Source organism: Adiantum capillus-veneris, chromosome 22 (genome assembly GCF_014529385.1).
Source record: "Adiantum capillus-veneris isolate H3 chromosome 22, ASM1452938v2, whole genome shotgun sequence".
Classification (NCBI taxonomy): Eukaryota; Viridiplantae; Streptophyta; class Polypodiopsida; order Polypodiales; family Pteridaceae; genus Adiantum; species Adiantum capillus-veneris.
The window spans coordinates 113,614,239-113,631,571 of NC_140952.1; the positions used below are offsets into that span (position 1 = coordinate 113,614,239).

Below are 17,333 nucleotides of genomic sequence, written 5' to 3' on the forward strand. Positions count from 1 at the left end.
TGTGGAGGTAATTGATAACACTCTGCGACAAGAGTGAGAGGGACCCTCATTATCATGCTCCACATTGGCTAAACTGAACTCCTTGAGTTCCTAGACCATGTTGTATCCCATTTGACAACATGTGCCAAATTGAACCCTACAAGTAGGTTCGTAACAGCATAAGGCAGAAAAATAGATTGGACACTTGACCCAAAATACTTTGTGCCGACATGCCCTTGGCATGGCTCTGTAACATTCAAGCGTACTTATACGTCTTGAGAAACCAAGTAAAGCATACTGAAAAAGGAATAACACCAAATCAATAGATGCGTACCTGGAGATTTGAACGTAATGTTCACTTACCCGTATTCAAACGGAGAGGAGCACGTCTCCTACCTGAAAAAACAAACAGTATTGCACTGGGAACCATTGTGTAGCCTTCGCATTTCAACCCCTTTGGTTAAAATCTACGTAGTCAAACCCCTTGGTAAGACCCTTTGTAGAAACTACTCAACTAGCAGATAACGGTAACCAACATAGTTAACCGTGTACATAATGATTGGAATCAACTTGAAAAGTTGAGTTTGTCTGCTACCGCGTGGTAGATTGCAGAATTCTCTCCTTGAAAGTCTAACTGGGAGAGATCAAACTGTGATCTTCAATGCCTGTAGGTGATTTAGCAGTCACCCGCCGGGTCATACTCCAAAACAGTGTGTCCATAGACACTCCATAGTGCTATAGAGAGAGCAAGAAATCCACCCAAGTGAACTGCCTAGCCCTTGTGGACGGCCATGCTGTCTCAACTTTTTACTGGCTCGAGATGCCATGGTATAGATCAGCTGATGTGAGTTTAAGAGTATCAGAAACTCAACTCAATTGTCGCACTAAAAAACATGTAGTGCTTACAGAACACCCAAAAGATCTGTAACGGCAAGACTCTTGCTTGGCCATTAACATCGATGGGGACTCCACTGGGTAGATCTGTTCAAGCTGGAGAACAATCACCCAAGAAATGCCAACATTTGGGTCTTACCCTAGGTCTGAAAATGGCTCTTAGCCTGTGTAGCTTATAGCCCTTATGCTAATAATAAATTAGTGTTCAATCGACAAATCGATGAAGACTAATTTGGGTGGCGTCTTGGCCACTTTCTAGCTGAGAGTTAGAGCACCTTGGCTCAAGCTGACTCACGAGCAAAACGTGTATCAAAAGATTCTTAGAAAGTTTTCATTATTCTTCGAGAGAAATAAGAAAGATAGAGAAGGAGAGCATGTTGGGCTGAGGAACTTTTCTTAAGTTTCTGGAGTGTGTGCCCAAGCTGTATGCTCTTACGCATCTTATGCCTAACTTGCAGCCTATCGTATAAGCATTCCACAATTGTCCGGTATGACTTGTTCATTGAGAGAGATAACACAAAAACACAACCACATCTTGATCTACCTGCCTTGCAGGGTCGTGATTGCATGAAAATGACTTAGCATGGGCACTTTGCCTGTGAAATAAGTCCTAGAGTTAGGTTCCATTTAGTGTTGTTGGGTGTTGATAGCAACCAACCATCAGGTTCAACAATCCATCACGTAGTCTGTCCTTGACAGAGTTGCGAGTGCTAGAGAGGAAGTATAAATCATGAAATGGTGGAATCCATGCCACCTTCTTAGCATGCCTTGCATGCAAAAGCGTAAGCCCTTGGCTACTATGACGGTTTCAAACGTGAGACCGCGGGGGATTGGACCATGCAACTAACTCTCCACCCAACCGTGCTATTTATAGACTCCTAGCCTCTAAAGATAGCGCCCCTTGACCGCATGTCCGTCCTGGCCCTTGGCCCTGCCCTTGGCCTGACATTTATCCCCCCTTGGAGAAGCGTTTTCGTCCTCGAAAACACAAGTGGTAGTATCTTCGTAAGACCATTGATGTTTTCCTTATTGGCATCCTCTACACGGGCCAATTGTCCATATGACCGATACCTGGTGCAGTGAGGAGGTTCAATGAAACCAAGAGCAACATCTTGATTTTCAACATTGTTGTCCTTTTGCAACCACCCGTATCTAAATGGTAACTCATGATAACTCATGTGAGTATCTTGAAAAGCTCTATTCTACTGAAAGATAGAATAGGGAGTGTCCTCATGTCAGACTTCTGAACATTTTGGAACACACAGAACCACATGTTCACCCCTAACAAAGGTTACATGCCAACATACTCTGTCAGCACACCTACTAAGTCCTTTGTTGGGGTATAGGCGTCTGTGCCTTGCCCAACCGCCCAGAGTCTGGGCGCCCAATGACTTGTATACCTTATACATAGCATAAGTGTATAGGGGTCTGCTCACTCTTTGAGTCTCCCCACCCACATCGTGTGTCTCTCCTTCTCTCTCTCTCACTCTCCGTCTGTGGTGCTCCCCGATCCCCTTCAATTGGTATCAGAGCTATGGTGACCGCGGAGAGCACGACGGCTTTGAGAGCTTCGAGGCGATAGCTCACTCGCTCTCGATGGTAGAGAGATTAAGAAAGCTTGGAAGCTTTGTGAGAATGCAATGGGAGCTTGTGAGCTCAGTTGAGAGTGATGTATGCTCTTGTGGAAGCTCAGAAAGGAGTGAGGAAGATTGTGTGTAAGTGAAGGTGCTGACCTAAAACTGTGTGCGCAGCAGCACTGTTTTCAGATTCGTTTTTCTCCTTGTAGAATGCAGATCTGAGAATTCTGTCTATTTCAACCCATTCGTTTCGACGTGGTCTACAACTTTGCAGAAGAAACTTTTTGCAAATTCCTCACCGTTTTGCTGATATTCAGCTCAGACTGACTGTATACAGAAATTCCAGATTTTCTGTTGTCGCATTGTGTGCGAGTTTGATGCACTTTTGGAAGCACGGGAGATGCTTGATGTTGAGTGCATAAATTCTGAGCTGAAGATGCAATTGCATCTTGTGTTAAGCTTGTGGTTTGAGGGTTTTTTGGTAGACTTGGGCAACGAAGTACGGAGGCGTTTACACACCATCGAGGCGGTCTCTTGAGAGACGCGGTTTTTTGGAGCACACAGGTGGAGCTTCTTTCACTGGTTTTCACAGGATACTTTGGCAGTGATTTTGTGCTTGGATTCATGGTCTTTGCGGATGGTTTGCATATGGTTATGGCACATGGTTGATGCCCATTATACATGCATTTTGACGAGCACTTTCAAGTGCCGGTGAGCTCTCTTGAGAGCATTGTTTTCGCATTGATCAAGTTTCCGGATTGCAAATCTTTTGGCGTTTGCTTATGCGTGGTCACTCCGTTGATGTATGTTGAGTGTAGTTTGATGCGCATTGATTGCTCATTGTATTGAGCTTGCAGGAAAATGGTTATTTTGTGTTGATAGCCATTGTGCGTTGAAACTCTGGCGAAATTTTCCCAGAAGTTTTATGCGTATCATTTATGTGATCTAGGTAGAGATTGCAGGTTGCACTCAACATTTGCGTGCGGTGTTCTCTGCAGGTGGGAGATTTGTGCATGTGTATGCATCGATACCGCACAGTGTGGGCTTGGTGATTAGCTCACAGATTGCAGTGTGATACTAGAGCATGCGAGGCTTGCATTGACATTGCGGGAGCTCTATTTTGGAGTGTGTCTCACAGGTTTTACATTGTGTTTCTGTCCATATTTGTAGACAATTTCCAGGTGTTGTTGGTGAGGTGGTTTTGCTATCTAGCTTGCTACTTGTGCTCATGGCATAGACAGGTGATCGATCAGATTGTGACCTCTCACAGATGCGCGTGTTTGATCGGTCAGACTTTGCGGCATGGAGAGAGTGTATGCTTGATGCATTGACACAGCGAGGGTTGCATCGACCATTGAGTGGTGATGCAGGTAGACCTTCAAACATGTCTGACGATCAGTGGCAGGAGCTAGAGGAGATGGCACTATCTACGCTCTCTTTGCACCTTGCGGAATCTGTATATGCTCTTGTTATGTATGAGACTACTTCGAGAGCACTTTGGCGCAGATTACATGATATGTATGATAGATTTGAGTCATCACAGACTCGTGTGAGACATGTACATTCACGAGCACGCCGACAGGTGACATGTTGGTATTGTGGTCATTCTGGACACGTTAGACGGCGCTGTTTTCGTCGTATGCGACATCATAGGAGACATGGCAGTCTCAGAGATGTATGTAGTGATGCCATGGAATCAGTTGCTTTGACAGTTGATGCAGATGTAGTGTCGAAGTATACTAGTGACGGGGATGTCACTTTTACCTCGAGCTATGCACGAGATGCTATACATGTGGATAGTGCACTCCCTTCACAGTGGTTGCTAGACGCAGATGCTATGTTTCATGTCACGTCGCATCGTGAATGGTTTTGTTTACTTTTCCAAGTGGGATACATAAACTTCTATGTTTTCATCCATTTTTCTCTTTAAGAGACATGACAAGGTCATGTAGGAGCAAAGTATTTTGGGGCCATAGTGTCCAACATACGTATTTGCTTTATGCAGTTATGGACCTATATGTAGGGTTTTCTTTGGCACATGTTGTCACATGGGATACAACATGGTCTAGGAACTCAAGGAGTTCGGTTTAACCATTGTGGAGCAAGGTTAATGAGGGTCCATCTCACTCCCGTCGTAGAGTGTTTGCAGTTACCTCTCCACACCAGTACATCTCGTACTTGAAGGATGTTCTTTTTTTAAACATCCTTAGTTGAGACATATTCCACATGTGGAGAATATGAGTCTCTAGGACTGACACTGGCGCTCACCATTTCAAATACATGTCCCGACAAAGTCCCTAGGTGCTAGTCAAATCCGTTTATCGTACCATTTTGAGCACGTCGTATCAGGAACAATTTCAGTGGTGGCCAAGAATTTTTGGGTACTTAGAATGACTTGTTAAGGTTACAAGTGCTGCTAAACAACATTAATGGATGGTTGTTTATACATATACCAAGGCTATGTGTTGTTAAAAAAAATGTTTCGTTGTTTGTACCTAGAAGTGACTTATGTTTCACATTCTATTATGGTTCAAATGTATCAGCAAGGCTTGCAAATGATTGCAATAAAAAGTATTTAGCTTCTTTTCAAAACTATTTACACTCCACTTTCATGTGTGTTATGAGCATCTTATTCGCCATAAGTATTGGCAAGTACAATCATGGATATATTGATTCTAATCTGTTTTTGCTAAGTGCATGCACACTAGGTGTTATGGGTCGTAGTATTTAGCAAAGGCTGATTTGGAGCAACATGCACATTCATGACATAGATCTAACAATCACCAATAGAGGTCATGGTTTGGTTTGGGTGCTTGTGGGTCTATAAGGCAATATGATCCCTGTTTATCAATCATTTGGGACGACTGTCTGTAAGCGATGGGAAAAACATACTTTAATACCGTCAGTTATCCAAAGAAGATAGGCAGATTGCAAAGTGTAATTTGGTGCTAAATGATATGCAAAGCGCGTACATTAGCACCAAAAGCAATCCAATTAGAAAGCATGTATTGCTCTAGTTGGAGTTTGCTAACCATACGATAAAGCATGCTTGTGACTAGGTTTAGTCTCTTCATGTTTAAGTCAGGTTCTCAACCTTGAACACTAGTTATGTTGGGGTTGTTTATTGATGCAATAAGATAACATGTCAAGGACTTATACTTTGTTGATGAGTTATGTCAACGTACTTTCATGGAAAAGTGAAAAGAGGTACTCTTTTGGGTACATCTTAGTTGTGATAACTCATTTAGTATACTCAACTAAGTTCTAAATGGAGTCTACACGCTATGTTGAATATAGGATGGTTACACAAGACGGTTGCAAAGGGACAACAATGTGGAAAATCAAGATGTTATTCTTGATTTAATTAAACCTCCTACTCAATCATGTTTCGATAAAACGAACAGCTTTATCTTGAAGGATGCCACCGTGGAAAACATTAGTTTTTTCTTATGAAGATACAACCACTTTTGTTTTTGAGGATGAAAACGCTTTCCCAAGGAAGGAGTAATGTCAAGCCTAGGGTAAGACCGAGTGGCAAGCCAAGGGCCAGGATGAGCATGTAGTCAAGGGGGACCCTATGAATAGCTAGGCAAGGCATATATAGGGCGTGGGGTGGAGAGATGCATGTTCCAATCCCCTCAATTTTACATTTCCATTAATTGCTTATTCCCTAGATTAGTGTGCCACTAATTACATTTGGCATTAAGCCATGAATGCTCCATTGGTCTATCCTCCTTAATCCCCACTAGCTTAATGTGGTGACAATAAGAACCACCCACCACCAAAGTGCTATTTCAAAGACAAAATTCTAGCAACATTAATATCAACAACAACAATATTAAAGGAAGAGCACATGTAGAAAAGTGATAAGAAGAAGAGGAAACAAGTAGCAATGACATCACACACACACACACACACACACACACACACACACACACACACACACAACAAAGAAAAAGCCATTATGAGGAGAAAAGGAGATCTCCCCTTGCTTTGTTAACAACCCCATATGTTAGCACCATGGTATTTTTTGTTTTCCATTTTGCTTGTATCTCATTGGCGCCTATTTAAGTGCATGTCTTGCGGTTTTTGTAGTGATAGTTTTACATTTTGGATGTATGTTGTGTTGCGGATACTGCCATTGTATCTCATTGTGGAGCCAATTTTGGCTTGTTTTGGTAGTCTTGACCGATTCTGAGACTCGATCCTGGAAGAGCCCTTTCTAAAACTGCAGCTAGTCATGTCTGCATAACCTTTTGTGAAGGTCGTTGCATGAGGTTCTTTGAAGCCAAGCAGTGGGGGTAGGTTACCTAGTGTGAGGTGGATTAAGTTGTTGAGGATCGCCTCATCGTAGGACATGTATGGATGGGTATAGGTGTTTTGATGCCAAGTTAGCAATGTATGCTACTTTCTGCCTTGTCGAAACTCTTAATTGGTTTACTTTTTTTTTGTCTCAATTTTTCTTATGATTTTGATCTTTTTATAGAGAGGACTCTGCCAAATTTTTCCTATGAGTCCTCTAGTCTGCCTATAGTACTCTTTTGCATTAGCATTGCAGTGGTTTTTGCTGAGTTTCTAGATGAGATTTTCATCCCTGAACAAAGAAGATTTTGATGAAATTTTCGTAGAGAATTACCATAAGTTCTTAGCATTACTCTCTTACAATTAGTTCTTGTCCGTATGGATGGATTTTCTAAGAAAGATGATTTCTACATTAAGAATTTTGATGGCACAAATTTCACTATATGGAAGCAAAGGATGCTTGATTTCCTAATCAATGAAGGACTTGCAACGCCATTGAAAGAGTGCAGAGTGATTTTATACATTGATGATCAATGGGAGGAGCTTGATGCCCGTGCCATGACAACTATTGGGTTGCATCTAGGTGAGTCGATAATCTTCATGATTATGGACAAGACCAATGCTAAAGAACTATTAGAGTCTTCATACTCAACATGAGATGGTAAGAGTGCATCAAACAAAGTGTTTCTGATGAAACTACTCTCAATAGAGCAGAAGCACATAGAAGGTGCTAATCACACATATCCATATGTGCATAAAGCTCCCAAAGAGAAGAAATCACTCGTCAAAAATCTCCCACTGAACTTGGAATCTGTCACTGACAAAAGCCTGTCAACTATAGCCAACTAGGCTAGGCAAAATCAAACCACAGATGCCACTGCACCTGTCAAGTATAAGAATAACATACTCGTAGGAAAGCCTATCAAGAAAACCTATAAAATATGTAACTGTGTAGACCTATAAGTCCGACAAACAGAGAAAGATTGGTAATTTGTGAGCCGTCAATGACTAAGCATCACATGATCGAACCACAATAGGCATACATCATAAATCTGTACAAAACTGTAGCACTAAGAAGCCAAGCAGTAACTATCTAAAAATTCTCTCTCCATAAATTTTTTTGAGTTGATGTCGAATCTGGTGTCAAAATCAATGCCGAGAAAAAATCGCTAGAAGTCGATGCCTATTTCCATTGCTTGACGAAAACACTTCACCGATGTGCTCTCTCTCTCTCTCCCTTCGTTGATGTCTCAATCCAAAAAGATGATGCCGTCAATGTCAAGAGCTGACGTTGAAAGCAAAACCATGTGTGTATGCACGCACACACATACTCTTTCTCTCTTCTTCTCTATCCGATGCCAGGTCTTCTCTCTCTATGTAGCAAGGCTTCTCTCTCTCTCTCTCTAGAGCTTCTTTCTGTACTCAGTGCTACAAAGTTTTATTTTCTAGCACTATGGTTCTGTGGGTAGCGTTAGTTGCAGAAGTCTAAAAATTCTTCAATGCTACGTTATGCCTTCGTGTTGCATAGCAAATCTCCAGTGCTTCTCTTCAAAGTTTGCTCACTTGCTCAGTGGCGTGCCCACAAAAAATTAATCCACACGAAGACACAAGCCTTAGCTCACCTCGAAGCCTGGGCACGCACATCAAAAATAGCAAGACGATCATCGAAGCGCTCATACCACTTGTGAAGCATGCGTGCAGAGATGCATGCATGCTCAACATGTTGTGTGAGGAAAAAGAACGAAGAGAGTTTGGGTGGATCTCTTAGTCAGGATTGGAATAATAACTCACAACTCCTTATTATTCTATATAACCAAAGAACAGAGATAAGGTAAGTAGTACGGTCAGTGATGGGTGTTCGCCCAGTAAAAAATGAACCCTAACATTTTATGCTAGGCCAAAACTGAAGTCCTAATGCATGGTGTCCTCTAAAGTTTTCTAGGATGATTTTATAACTTATGTGGTTGTACTGAACAACGTAGTTTTTTATGTGTCTCTTAACTTATGTCATTACACCCCACTATTTAAATAGTTGATTTTTGCTCCCTCTTATATGAAAATTAAAACAAATCATCAAGTATACTCTAAAATCCACAATAAATTACTCTAGGCATTCTTCACAACAAGAGATATTTACATTACTCCAAAGGCATGCCATTTCCATGAATTGGTTTTCATCAATTCTCTAGCATCATCAATTATGATAGGATCATTCTTAGTCTCTTTCTTGCACATAAGGGGGAAAAGAAGGAAAAATGGTTAGATCAACTTCAAAACACAAAGCTTCATGAGATAGAGAGAGCTTGCTCACTTGAGTAAGATACCAACATGATCACATCTCGGCATGGGCATCTATAAAAAGAGCGCTCATTTGTAACTTGAGATCAGGCATTCAAAGCCTTGTAGATGCTTTCTTGTAAATTTGAGGGGTTTTTTGCATTGCTTGATGAAAAGCTTAAATATCTTGACCACACTGGTTTAATAAATTTCTCCAAGCTCTTTACTAAGGTATGGTATCAAACAAAAGGGAATCCTCATAGTGGCTTCCAACAACTCAATGTCTTATTACATATAAATTAGAGAGCGAGCTTTACATACACAAAAGATACTTTGCTAAAAGCAAGGTTGAGAGAAGTAGGATGGAGACACAAATCTTATGATATCAGCCTCAAATATTTTAGAACTTCATCACCTCTTCAAATATCAAGAGCATCTAGTTGAAGAGCACCCCACTTTTGAATCATTGGGAGCTACTCGAACAAAAGCAAAAGAAACTGCACATGGTGTTGTTGGTCATAAACATGCTATTTGGCACGTGATTGAAAGAGCATTAATAATGACTGTTAATAATATTGTTAGTAACCTTTACATAGACGGTAGAGATGTAGTGGGAAAAAAAGGAAGCATGGAAGAAAGAAGGATTCTACTAGGATAGAGAGAGATGGAGAGAAATAATGTGCCCTAATCAAATTATCAAAAGAGGAAGATTACAAAACAATAGACAGGGCAATATTGCAACATTACAATAAGAAGAGGGTAGCAAGCAAGTAGTGAATTCCTTTTCTAGCCAGATTTGTGATGACATAGTGCTCCCAAGAAGAGGTACCAATGCTTTAGGGCAGATTTGAGGGGACATTCTGCTCCTCACCAAAGGCACTAGCACAAAGGAAGTAGTGAGTTCTTCTCATAACCCAATTTGTGAAGACATTGTGTTCCCAATGCAAACCTGTTCTATCTTAGAAGAGGTATTGAATCCCTTTTCTAACCCAATCTGTGAATAGGATTGTATTTCCATCTTCATGGTCCGAGTTCGAATCTAGCTATTAAATTACTATATGTATTGTTTGTTACAAGTATATACACAGAGATATGGGTCATTGCGAGGAGGTACTGCTAGCGTTGGAAGGGCGATGATGGTAGCGTTGTAGACTGTCTTTGTGGCTCAACCCCGTATGCGCAGGAGCCATGCCGTTGTGGAGCCCCCCTGCAAGAGGGCTCTTCACCCTCTTGTACTCATAGAAGAACGCCACCACGATGAATGCCATCAAGTTGAGTATGCTCAGCACCGCCAGGAGCCAGTAGAAGAGGTCGACGCGTGACCGGTTCAGGTTGCTTGCCAGAAACCATGGCTCCTTCCCCGTTGTAGCGCTTACAATTGTCAGCAGCAGGTTGCTTATGAAGCTTCCCATGCCGTTTGCACTCAGGTACAATGCCATACCCAAGCTCCTCATGCTGTCTGGCACCTACTCACCCACACATTCGTTCATAATTGTTTGCAATGTGTGTTACAAAGGATTAGTTGCGAGCAAGACAATGAAATTAGGATGTTAAACAGCTCGAAAAATACCAGATGGTAGTTACTGAGATATTTTCCCTTGGATCATCTTTATCCTCTTTAATCTTAGAAAGTTCAGAGTCTTGTGATGGTTGCATCAATCATGGGTATGGGAAAGAATGCTTTGGTGCAAATTCATGCAGGTAATCTATGTTTGTACAAGAATGCTGCATGCATCTACACCCCAACATATACACACATGTGATTACGAGTATCAAGCCTAGCTCTAGAAACGTTCTTGAGATTTTTGACTCAATTAGAATTCTCGATTGCAGCAGTTTATCAGCAAGAAATTGAGCACTTTATATTGGGATCTTGTTGAGGTCGTTAAAATGTGGCACTTATGCTTTTGATGTTGGGTACTTCATGGATCCTTACTGGTTTCACTAGAACACCATAATGTACAACAGTATGGGTTAAATCTCATAGAGATTTGATAGCTTTGGTGTCAAATGCATGCCAAAAGTTCTATCCTTGTAGGGGGATTGCAGTCTTATCATTTCGTGGTTAACGTTACAATTTTTGAGCTTGTGTTAACTTGTCTTAAATGGTGTTCCATAAAGCTCATTAAGAGCAATGTGAGTCAATGTGAGTACCGGTTGTGCTGCAGCAGAGTTCATCACTTTATGGCCTGTGAGCTTAAAATCTTTTACAAAGTGCTTCCAGTTGGTAGTGTGTTTCTTGATAGTCTTTTCTTTTGTGTTCTCTTCCATTCTGTGTCATGACTATAAGAACAGTGCAAAAGGATGGACCCCTTCTGCTGCTAATAACAGGTCAACTTAAAGCATTGGCACAACTTTTGGAAATTACACAACTTGGTGAAGTGTAAACATGCAATCGAGGTGGCAAATCTTGTCTTCTGACCATTATAGCCACTGTGGATAGTACAGTTTACATCTCTTTTGGGAGTTTGAAAGCTTCAGTGCTGGCCATTCTGACCATTATAGCCAATGTAGATAGTACAGTTTACATTTTTGTGGGACTTTGAAAGCTTCAGTCATTCTTCTTCATGTTCTGATTTTCCATAGAACTTGCAGGTGGGATAGTTGAGTGAGGGCTTGTGGCACTTATGCATACGTTTGTTTAAAAAAAATTCTGATCTTATCGCAAGGCCTTAATGCCGTGTTCATGATACTTGATTGTTTGAATTTGCTTGAATTTTTTGCACAAATTTTTGAATTCATGAAAAGTTTCTAACAGCCACTTGCATTGGTTATCATGATTAAACAGACAGTTTACCTATGAAGCTTTGAGCGGATAAGTTTCTATTACCTGATCATAGAAGAACTCCTGCTCGCCGACAAGTGTGAACACGTCTGCTATACCAATCAGGACATATTGTGGTATTATCCAAAAGGCAGACATGGGCAAGGTAACTTTTGGGCTGTCAAGGAGCCCATTGCGCGAGGCCACCCTCAGCCTTCTAGCCTCCACGAGGGCAGCTGCCACCATTGACAAGAAAGAGAAGAACAAGCCTATGCCGATTCTTTGCAGCATGGTGATGCCTCGTTCATTACCTGTCAGCTTTCGTGCCATAGAGACGAACACTCTATCATACAAGGGCAATAACAGCAGTACTGTGAAAGTCATGAACACTTGAAAAGTAGATTGTGGGATTTGGAAGTTCCCCATTGCGCGGTCCATTGTCGCCGCTTGGCTCACAAAGAAGGTTGCTGTCTGTGCAAACACTACTCCATAGGCAAATGTGGTGAGCCATACTGGTAGTAGCTTTACAACAAGCTTCACCTCTTCAACTTGTGTCACAGTACATAGCTTCCATGCGCTGGGGCGCCCAGAAAGGCTGATTCCATGTTGATTTCCACCCACATTGGAAGTTATATCGACTGCAGCTTTGTCAAAACACCTGGAGTGGAGTGCTAGTCAGTTGTTATAAACTCAGGCAAAAAAAAGCAACGAGAGAAACTCAGTATATTGACTACCTATGCTGATATGTTGATACCTATTAGTATGCTCATGTGTGTGAGAGTGCATATGTTGATACCTATTGGCCACTGATAATGTTAGCGTATGGTACGCTTACTCCACGTCTCTTTTATGGAGGTTTGAGCTAGGAGCTAAGGTCACTCATCAGGCTGATAGACTTCTTCTTTCTTAGCCCTGTGTATATAAGATGCCAGTTTTATTTACTTTGAAAGCAGGCTTGCCTCAATGGTGTCGGGAACGGTCGTGCAGTGACCATTCCCGGCCGTCACAGTTTGGGGGAGGGGGGCCAGCCAGTGCCTAGTGCTTAGCGCTGAGGTGATGCAGTGTAGGTGTCTCCGAACGCTGAGTTGACAAAAATCTAATTGTAGCAGCTGCAGCCTTTTCCCACTACTGACATGGAAAAGATTGGCTGGCTGCCTGGCGTCAATGGTCACTGACGGCCGGGAACGGTCGTGCAGTGACCATTCCCGGCCGTCACAGTTTGGGGGAGGGGGGCCAGCCAGTGCCTAGTGCTTAGCGCTGAGGTGATGCAGTGTAGGTGTCTCCGAACGCTGAGTTGGCAAAAATCTAATTGTAGCAGCTGCAGCCTTTTCCCACTACTGACATGGAAAAGATTGGCTGGCTGCCTGGCGTCAGTGGATTACTGACGAGAGCTGACGAGGCATGCAGTGGTTGGAAGTCTTGGAGCGAAATCTTGGGAGCTGATGTGGCGGAATCCGTCTGCTTTATGCTAAAATTCCGCTGTAGAATGCCACCTGAATTTTGATGGTCTTGATTCGCTGCTCCCTGACCCCCCCCCCCCCAACTGTGACGGTACCAGGATTGGTGCCCATCAATAAATGAGATGAAAGCTGGTTAAGCGTATGGGACTTCATCCTTAGAATAATAGTTGTCCTGACCACAAGAGTCAGGCTAAAGTACAAGCTGATGCTAACATAATAGAATAATAGTTGTCCTGACCACAAGAGTCAGGCTAAAGTACAAGCTGATGCTAACATAATTGCTGAGAGAAAGATTACTCACTTGAATTTGTCGGTGTGTAGAAGCTGCCTCCTGGAAGCAGGCATGGAGGGGTCAGTATAAATTTCATGCAGGGAGGAGGGATGGGATGGAAGTTTGGCATGCCGGTTGCGAATGCATGCGACGAGGACTTGTGCAATCTGAGTAAGGGGACTGCCACCAGGAAGCTTGTGGCGGTAATGGCGTGTACCCACATAAAAAACGATGCATGCGATCATCATGACAATGGTGGGAATACCGAACCCTAGTGCCCAGCTCACATTGTCATCGAGCCAAACTAGCACAGTGACTGCTAAAAGGCCACCGATACACAGGGCGAAATACCACCAATTGAAAAAAGAGCTCTTTTGTTTGCGTTCAGTCATGTCTTCATCATCAAATTGGTCTGCCCCAAATGCCTCCAAGCAGGGCTTTATCCCACCTGTGCCTACAGATATCAAGTAAAGTGACATGAAGAAGAAGGCCACTTGGCCTTTACTCGCTTTTGGACATACCCCTGCTGTTGTCACCTTGCATGACGATGGCTTAAGCGACGGAACAGAAGCTGATAGTGTCAGCAGCAGCAACCCCTTGAATCACAAATTTTATCAGTAGTTGGTGAGAAGGAAATCTCTCTCTCTCTCTCTCTCTCTCTCTCTCTCTCTCTCTCTCTCTCTCTCTCTCTCTGTGTGTGTGTGTGTGTGTGTGTGTGTATGTATTGAATATTCATCTCTACACTTACTGCACGCTTTCACACATGTATTAGTCCATGCAACTGATTGTTCACATTTGGAGTAAACTACCTTAAGCTAACCTCGTTCTCATTGCTGTGCTTCTATGACAAACCCAAGAGGATGTGCTTTGGGCTCAGGTTCTTCTGCTTCGTGTTTCATACGTGTTGAGACTTTCAGCTAAAGATTTCACATGTTTGTTTGTCTTGACATCAGGAGGGGAGCGAATTGATGTGTTGGGGCTTCCTGTAAGAAAAAAGTGAAAGAGCCAACCTTAATTGTGGAGACACTGAAGATGGAATGGATGGTATTCCACTCGTGATGGAAACTTGTAGTACTGCAGACCTGGGAAAGAGGAAGGTTGCCTTGATGTTCAACATTCTACTACGGTCGTCGGTTATCTGATACCTGGTAAGTCTGGTCACGCCCAACACCCACTTTCATGATGGCTTTTTAGTGGTTGCTCCCTTTCCCAAAAGCTATAGAAGGTTTAAGTGTATTGCTTCCTATGAAGGAAGTAGTCAACCCCCTAGGGATTTGAATCAATTTAGTTTATGTAACGTTGAATTTCCGGACTTCAACTTATTCATGAATAATGGTTATAAGTGTAATGTGGTTTTTGCAGGATGAACTCTTGGTTTTAAGGAAGCAGGAAACTTTCTGCCAGAAGTCAATGACATGGGAATTCCTGTCAGATTTTATAAGAGGATATTTTTGTTGATTTTAGTAGGAACTTTTATCATTCTTTCGCTGGAAACTCCATTGCAGCTTCTGGTTAGCAAAGCATATTCATTCTTAGTATCATGCATGTGAGAGATTGCACCCTCTATTTGTGCTGCTTTTTCGTTTGATTCACGAAACGGCTAAATTATACTTGATTTAAAGTTAAGTTTATAGAGACTTGTGTTCATAAAGTTCAACCTTAATTTTTCAAGGAAATTTTTAGGTGCATACCAGGACATAGATTCCAGAGACGACTGCAATTGTCCAGTATTTGCCCACATATGCATCAGCAACGAAACCGCCTACAATGGGCATCACCAATGTAACACCGGACCAGTTGGTTACATTCTTCACTGCCACTGGAAGACTCTCTCGGAGTACAGAGGTTAAATATACATATAAGTTGGATAGGATGCCGTAATAAGCCAACCTCTCACCTAGCTCAACACCTACAAAAAATCCACGGTGAAGTTTAATGGAAAGAGCATGCAGAGTTGGCAGAGAGCATGGGGTGTGAAATTCAGCTGGATGCAAAAGCCTTACATGAGAAAAAATCAGGCGGTCTGTGAGTGTGAAAGTCATTCAATATATGTATGTGTTCATTTGGTAATAGATTGAAAGCAAGGCTAACACAAACTGTTTTTTCTTCGTAATAGCACTCATTCAATGGGCAGAAAATTCAGAAATGAAATTAAACTTCAATAATTAAAGGTTAAATAAAGACAGTAACATAACACTATTGAATACATCTTAGCAATTATGATATGAGACGAAATTGCATTATCTAGTTCCATAATTTTATGCAGCTTCATGGCACAAATTTGATATGGAATGGCCCTAACTGCATTGCTTGTCCAAACATGAAGTGAAAAGGTATGACTTTTGCCAGGCCTAGATCGGACAGATACTTTTGATATTCCTAGTGCAAAGGGACGGGCCTTAAAACTGTGTCTCTGCACTTCTACAAAGAAGTATTCCTAGCTCAGACAAATCTTTTGATAATCCTACTCGTTCCATTGGTGCGCAAAGGGACGCGCCTAAAAAATGTGTCTCTGCGCTTCTACAAAGAAGTATACTCCAACTTCTCTTTCTACATATCAACTTAGTTGTCCTCATGATGGGTAGTCGATTTTATCTTCTCCCTGTCACACGCAGGCGAACACACGTGCATAATCACAATCAAGAACCTCCATTTGCAAACAAATTATCTCTGATACACTAGTTTCCAGTACTTAAAATTATGAAGAATATGTGCCTGTGTTTGTTTGAGCTCGACTCATATCGATTTTTTTGCTAGTCAACCACAAGCGGGTATTACCTATAATGAAAGAGGCAGCCTTGAAGCCTCCAGAGGAGGATTTGGAGACAGGATGGCCTTTAAGATCGACAGAGCCGTCATGGGTTCGGTCATCAGCTGTGGCCACAGGATTACCATAGCTCAAGTGGTGGTCTTCATGAGCTGGAGATACAAGTCCTTTTGGGCGTACGTCGACCTCTACCAGCTCTGCCATTGGCTGTTTCTTGCCATAGTCAAGTTGGGTCATGGTTCTGAAGGAGCTATCTCAAAGACAGTTGAAAAGTACAGCTGCGGCGAGGGGATTCTGCAGAAATTGTGGCAGAGCTGCAAGGCTTGATGGCGGGAGGCAATTCTGTCTTCTTGCTGCGCGTTCCGGCAATGCATGGACAGATTTTGTGGGTTATGGATGAGGGTGGGCAGGCAGCAGGGAATCTGTGAAAAATGCGAGGAGAGGGGCTTTTAAAAGAAAGGGGGATAAACAGAGAGTGGGTGCTCTCTCTTTCTAAGTTTCTATGTGTATGTGAGAGGATGCTCTCTCTCTCTCTCTCTCTCTCTCTCTCTCTCTGCGCATTCCAGCTCGCAATAGGAGCTTTGACGGAGACTAAGGCTGCGTAGCGCCGTAGCTTCTGGTAGTGGGCTGCAGTCATGAGCAGCGCTAGTGGGTGAGTACGTGTCCTTCGCTTATTCGCTGCCTGGCGCACGTGAAGGTTGGTGATTGGCCGCCGGAGTAGCTTGCCGGTGAGCTTGGGACGACCTTGGGCCTTCCTATGGGGAGGCGAAGCTCTCTCTCTCTCTCTCTCTCTCTCTGTCTATCTACAGTGCCTGGTTTTTGTTGTGCGCACTAACGGCCACAGTGATTGTTGGTGGTCGCGTCTTTACAAGAATCTTATTGGGAATTCTCCTCTCTGTCTCTCTCGTACAGCCTAGTCCCTCTTCAAGCCTTCGATCTCATGCTCTTGTCTATCTCAACACTAAACGACACCGCGGTTCTCTCTCTCTCTCTCTCTCTATCTCTCTCTCTCTCTCTCATTCTCATACACACACATTTTCTC

At 42.6% G+C, this 17,333-nt stretch overlaps 1 protein-coding gene across 1 annotated transcript; it reads right to left on the reverse strand.

Moving 5' to 3' along the window:
* Positions 1-9,533: 9,533 nt before the first annotated feature.
* LOC147430044 (protein NRT1/ PTR FAMILY 8.1-like) lies at positions 9,534-16,820 on the reverse strand. Its single transcript, XM_086496236.1, has 5 exons — positions 16,303-16,820; positions 15,216-15,433; positions 13,555-14,120; positions 11,860-12,451; positions 9,534-10,495 (listed from the first exon to the last, which is right to left on the reverse strand). Exons 1-5 carry the CDS (start codon positions 16,526-16,528, stop codon positions 10,127-10,129), a joined length of 1,971 nt encoding a protein of 656 aa, XP_086352362.1. The 5' UTR covers positions 16,529-16,820; the 3' UTR covers positions 9,534-10,126.
* Positions 16,821-17,333: the final 513 nt, after the last annotated feature.